The 6,417-nt window shown below is 48.9% G+C and overlaps 1 protein-coding gene across 1 annotated transcript; it reads right to left on the minus strand.

Moving 5' to 3' along the window:
• Positions 1–2,447: 2,447 nt before the first annotated feature.
• Positions 2,448–3,755, minus strand: LOC136498188 (peroxidase 31-like). Its single transcript, XM_066494143.1, has one exon. The coding sequence runs from the start codon at positions 3,628–3,630 to the stop codon at positions 2,626–2,628; it is 1,005 nt and encodes a 334-aa protein (XP_066350240.1). The 5' UTR covers positions 3,631–3,755; the 3' UTR covers positions 2,448–2,625.
• Positions 3,756–6,417: the final 2,662 nt, after the last annotated feature.

Below are 6,417 nucleotides of genomic sequence, written 5' to 3' on the forward strand. Positions count from 1 at the left end.
CTTCTTTTTATGATTATCCCCTTGCCAGAAAAACCTAGATGTATAACAGTCCAGTTTATGTAGTATCGCTTTCAGAATCTCCAAAAAGGATAACATAAATATTGGTAGACTGCTTACCACAGAATTTATTAAAACTAGGCGGCCTCCATATGACAGCAATTTATCTTTCCAGCCACTCAATCTTTTTTCAAATTTCTCCCGCATTACTAATTCTTTTGTGGTGCATTGGAATGCCCAGGTATTGAAACGGAGTGGTCCATGACTCCCACTCATTCCACTCGAACACCTCTCAGACCAAAGCGCCTCCTTGCTCCCAAAAGCTCCTCTCTTCTCTCCCCTTTGCTCCTAGCTTCAAATCTTGCAAGAGTTTGAGTTGAGAAGCGATTTGGTGAGAGAAACATCGATTCAAAGCTTGAGCACTTGATTTCTTCGATAAGCCGGCTGGATTTGCGTTTGTTACTCTTGGGGCTTTGCCCCAAGCCATCTAGGCGTTGCCCAAGAGCTCCCGATCTGTGGGAGAATCTTGAAAAGTTTGTATCACCCTTTTTTTAGTGAAGAACTCAAGTTGACCTTTGTGGTTTCTTAATAGAGGTAAGAAGGTGAAAGAAACTCCAACCTTAGTGGTCACCTCAACAATAGGGACGTAGGTGCTCCTTAGTGGGGCAACCGAACCTCGGGATAAATCCTTGTGTTCCGCGTGTTTTTGTTGTTGTTGTGATTACTTGTTCTTCGTTGTCTCTCTCTCCCTCCAGCTATTTCTTAGGTTTTGGCCCCGAACTACTGGTGCTCCAAGGGCAAGGGAGTACCACTCCACCTTCATCTACATCGGGGTAAAACTTAGATATGATTTTGAAGCTCTTTATCTCTAATTTTGTAGCTCTCCTGTAGGGGTTGGTACTACCGACGCTTGACATCAATACCACCGACAGACGTCGATACTACCGACAGTTGCTGACTTGCTGTGTTGAGTTTGTGTTGAAGATTTTTCAAGGCCTATTCATGCCCCACTCTAGGCTTAGCAGGGATCCTTACAGTATTAACATTATATCTCTAAATAAATTTATTATAATGATATATTCTATAACTAATATAATGGTATTTTTATCTTGAATGTTAGTATTTTTATATAACTTTAGACAAAGTTCACTCCTCAAAATACGAGAATTGCATCCTTTTATGTACGGAGGGAATAATACCTGGGACGTATTTGGTGTACGCCTGTGCGTGCCACGCCGCGGCCGTGGCTGTGCTAAAATTACGACGAGCTTTTTGTGCGCCAGACTTTTGGCAGTCACTGGCAAGTAAAATGAACTAACGCGCTAGCTTTGCGGCACGCCGTAAGCTCGGCAACGAATCAAACGGACGCCTAAGCTTAGGCCCCGTTTAGATGCGAAAATTTTTGGCTTTTGGCTACTGTAGCACTTTCGTTTGTATTTGGCAAAAATTGTCCAATTATGGACTATTTAGGCTTAAAAGATTCGTCTCGCCAATTACGGGCAAACTGTGCAATTAGTTATTCTTTTTACCTATATTTAATGCTCCATGCATGTGCCGTAAGATTTGATGTGACGGGAAATCTTAAAAAATTTTGGATTTTGGGTGGAATCTAAATAGGGCCTTAAGGCGCAAGAGCTGTGGCAAATTGTGGCGAATCAAACACGCCCTAATGATGAAGCAATGAGCCCAGTGTGATGCCGTTTTGTCATCTCTCCTCTCTCCTGTCTCATGTGTTGTGCACACCTATGTTGACTGATTAGTGATTAGTACCCATTCTTGCCTGTCGTGTTACAAGACGTCATCCGGTCATCCCCATGGAACTAGCTGGTGGTTAATCCGTACGAGTAGCGGATGAGCAGGACCCATCACCCATGCCAGTGGCTCTCTTATGCTTCTGGCTAATCTAATCATCGTACAACGGCTCCGAGTTGATAGATCGCGGCGTGGATGCAGAACCTTGTGTCCGGGCCAGCGTCATTTCCCGACTGCCCATGAGGGCCCTTTATTCAAATCAGTCGAAGGCTTTGCCTAGCAGGGCTCGAGCAGTCGGACTTGCTGTTCGCGGTGGACAGCAGCCGTCGTGGCCTCGTGGTAGAGCAACGGGTCGGCCAGGTTGGTCGGTTTTAATGGAGGGCGTCGGAGGACGTCCGTTGCTGCTTGGATCCTTCGGCGCGGCTTGAGATACTCCTACGTCGTCTGCAGCGAACTGTATTCTTGCGCTAGTAATCGTGCAGTAACAAAGGGGACGTGCTACTGTCAGATGTGGACGTTCTCATGGAGTCATATGGACGACGACAGGATGCAACGGCCGCACGTGAAACGAGTAAACGACAACGAGATGATGGCGCCACGCCAAGAACACCGACGGTGCGTGCGGCAGGTTCACGACGAACAAGCATCGCTGGTCAGTCTCATGATCTGGGAGATTTCATCCATGGTTGCCAAGCCTCTGTCAAAATGTAACCCCATTGGTACGCAATTCAGAATTAGTTTGCCCTCAGTTTTCAAGTACAAAGAAAGAAGAGCCCCTCCTCTCCCGTCATCGAATCCTAAGCTATCGAATTGGAACCCTTACAAGCACCGATCGACCCAATGCCACACCAAGCAATGCCGTCGACGAACGCCTACTCAGTCGAGCGCGTCGCAGCGGCGCCTGACGACGCCCTGGCGCCCGGTCTTGACGCCGACGGCGCCGAGCCTCTGCATGGCGGCGGCGAAGTCCTCGAAGAAGGCGGTGCGGTTGGTGGCGTACCGCTGCGCGAACACCCGGGTGGGCGAGTACTCCCAGATGGCGGCGTCGGAGGCGAGCAGGCCCAGCCCGTGGGGCAGGTTCTTGTAGTAGGCCTCGTCGAAGTCCCGTGGCGTGACGATGTCGTTGAAGATGGAGACGGTGGGGTCGGTCCGGTATCCCTCGCAGGAGCGCTGCAGCGCGCGCGCGAACTCCGGGTTGAGCCGCGGGTCGTGCCCGGCGGCGCCCCGGTAGCCGTAGATGCGGTGCGCGAACTCGGCGCAGTGGGAGAATCCCACGGTGTGGGCGCCGGCCAGCGCCACCATCTCCCGGGCCGTGAGTCCCTTCCCCGCGAAGAGCCGCACCATGGCGCGCGCCGACATGTTGGTGCGTGGCAGGTTGCCCTCCACGTCGCGCGCGTCGGAGCGGGCGGAGTCGCGGCGGCCCAGCGCGACGGGGAACCGTGGCCCGCCCAGGATGGCCACGAGGTCCCGCGCCGCCAGCGCCAGGACGTCGGCGCAGGAGACCACGCCGGGGCAGGCGGACTCCAGCGCCGCCTTGGCGCGGCCCACGGCGTCGAAGGCGTCCCCGGGCAGGGAGAGGTTGATCTCCGCGGCGCGCTCCGGGGCGGTGTCGGAGGAGAGCGGGGAGACGAGCACGGAGGCGTCGCAGCCGTTGACGAAGCAGTCGTGGAAGAAGAGCCGCAGCGTGCCCGCCGCCGTCGACGGGTTGGCGCGCTGTTTGGCCGCGATGACGTCCGACACGATCCGCTCCACGCGCGGGCAGCTGTGGCGGTAGTAGTTGGGAGACAGCCTGGGCGCCGCCGCCACCGACGCGCCCGCGCAGCAGGCGGCGAGGAGCGCGAGAGACAGCAGGAGGCGGCGGCGGAGCAGCGGCGCGCCCATGGGTAGGTTGTGTGAGTGAGAGAGTAAAGGTGACGGCGGCGGTGAGATGATGGTGGTGCCACTGGCTGGCTCGATTTGGAAGGGGAGAGAAAGAGAGGGGGGGTGGACTGGTGGAGAGAGAGAGAGAGGGGGGGATTAGTGACGGAGTGAATTGATTGCGGGGCTTAAGGGGGAGGGAGTGCGGTGCGGAAGCGGAACGCGGTGGTTGTTTGGAAGCTCGAGGCGGCAGGAGCTGGACGACGGACGGATGTTGTGCGTTTTTGCATTGAGAGTATTATTTGTTTTCTCTAGCTGCCAGCTGCGGTAGATTACTAGATATACTGTGCCCTCGTTTAGTTCGGCGCCGTCAGAGTTTGGGAGGGAAATCTTTTGCGCGCACGCTTCTTTTAGCGTTCAGGGTTCACATGCACGCCTTGCACGACCGTCAAGATGCCGTCAGTACACATGGCAGCATGGACAAGGACGACGAAGGAGGGCCGGACCCAGGGGAGTCACAACCGCACAACGGCCGGTCCAGGTCTTTGGACAGCTGGTGACGCCGCCAGCAGGTGGTGCGCTCACGACGATGGGCCAAGGCGCCCGGCCACAGGAAGGATAGGATAGGCATACTCTGCCTGGCTGATATGCGTACGCATAGCAGGTGATGACAAAAGTCCCGAGCTGACCGAGGACGGGAAATGAATTGCTCTGCTCAGGGGACCAGCTGACAGACCCCGGGCCGCGCGTATGTATATACATCACACATGACACATCTGCAGACAAAATGCCTTAACGTATACTTCCTCCGTGTAGGATTTAGAAGTTGTTTAGAACATGATTGTGCTTACCAAGGAGTTATCGGTATTCTTCCATGTTTGTCCTTATTAAATAGGGCTACGGGTATCCTTACAATAGTAATCATATGTAGCTGGATTGGTCAGGCGGCCGTGTCTGGAGGCCTGTGGGCAGGGTTCGAGTCCCTTGGCCGACTCCATTTTTTGGAGTACACCGATATACGGGGGGGGGGTGTTTGGTTGCGGCTCGTCGCTGTTTCATCACATATAAAGTATTAAATATAGACTAATTACAAAATTAATTGCATAATTTATGACTAATTTGTGAGACGAATCTTTTAAATCTAATTAGTTCATGATTTGACAATATTTTTACTACAGTAAATATATGTTAATAACGGATTAATTAGGCTTAAAAAATCGTCTCGTGGAGTACTGGCGGATTATGTAATTTGTTTTTTTATTAGTATTCGAACACCCTATGCAATATCCTCTCGACATATCTTCTAAATTTTAGTAGTCGGATCTAAAGACTCTCTGAATCTACAGGTACTGACACATCGGTCTTAGAATTAACAAGTGCCTAGGATTTCCGGAGCGACACGGCCAGGCAAAACCACCCGTGACCCAGTCCAAGAATCCATGGCTCCATGAGCGTATGACCGTTCCGCGTCTTCTCGTCGCGGGCAGCTGTGCGACCGTTGCTGGACCTTTTGGAGTGAAGAAGTCCGTATTACCTTCCTCAATTTTTATGAAAGTCTACTTTTTCTCTCTGAATTTTAAAATCGAACGAAACATCTCCCTCAACTTTTAAAACCATTTATCTTACCTTCCCGATCTGATTATAAGCAGTTTTAAAAACGGTTTTATCTTTTTATTTATTTATTTTGGCTAAATTTTTAAAAAATCATAGTAAATTATAGAAAATTTATAAAATACAAAATTCAATTTTGTTGGACTCCACATGAGTAGATCTACATAATGAATATATAATACGGTATGCTTTAGTATAAAATTTTTGCTATAACTTTAGATCTATGATTTTCTGTAATTAAATAGAATAATTCATAGTTGCAGTTTCTATGGTCCAATTATCATGAAATTTTTATAATGGGCTAATTATTGTATGCTTAAACTGTAGCTATGAATTATTTCAATTAATTACAAAAAAACATAGATCTAAAACCACAGTAAAAATTTTGTACTAAAGCATACCACATTATATGTTCAATATGTATATCTACTCATATGGAGTCCAATAAAATTGGATTTTTTATTTTATGTTTTTTCTGTTATTTACTATGATTTTTTAAAGATTCAACTGAAATAAATAAAAAAGAAAAAGATAAAACCGTCTTCAAAACTGCTTATAACAGGATCAGGGAGATAAGATGAACGGTTTTAAAAATTGAGGAAGGTGTTTTGCTTGGCTTCGAAGATTAGAGAGGTGTCGGTGCAGAAAGTGACCAACACGTAAATATTTATAGTTTTATCGTACGTTATGATTGGATGTGGCCTAGCACTCAATGACATAGGGTTTATACTGGTTTAGGTAACGTGCCCTACGTCCAGTTTGAGTCTGTCGGTGACTTTATTCCTGAGCTCAGGTGCTCGAAGTTTGTTGTGGGATTATAAACAAAAGGGAGTAAGATGAGGGTGCAAGAGGTCCGGTCGAAATCTGGACCGAAGGGCCGAGAGAGACGGGAGCTCCTACTTGCGCTAAGTATTTGAGCATGTACTTTGTTGGAATCGTTTGAATCGTAGGTTGTTCGACTCTGTGAATCGATCACGGTGGTCGAATCATCATGAATTGATTCGATCATAATTGGGGGAGAGCGCATTCCCTTTTATAAATGAAGGGAACGGCCTTACAAGTGAGAGAGAAAGAGTGTACATATGCTACTAAGTCTTGTTGCCCACGCGTGTCGGATACAAGATGATTGTAGGCGCCCACAACACTGTTTATGTCAGACGCATGTAGAAGGTTTTACCGTATTCACCATGTATGGCAAAT

This window comes from Miscanthus floridulus, chromosome 12, assembly GCF_019320115.1.
Source record: "Miscanthus floridulus cultivar M001 chromosome 12, ASM1932011v1, whole genome shotgun sequence".
Lineage (NCBI taxonomy): Eukaryota > Viridiplantae > Streptophyta > Magnoliopsida > Poales > Poaceae > Miscanthus > Miscanthus floridulus.

Coding starts and splice junctions, on each gene's coding strand:
- LOC136498188 (XM_066494143.1), bottom strand. CDS start 3,630: ATGGGCGCGCCGCTGCTCCGCCGCCGCCTCCTGCTGTCTCTCGCGCTC.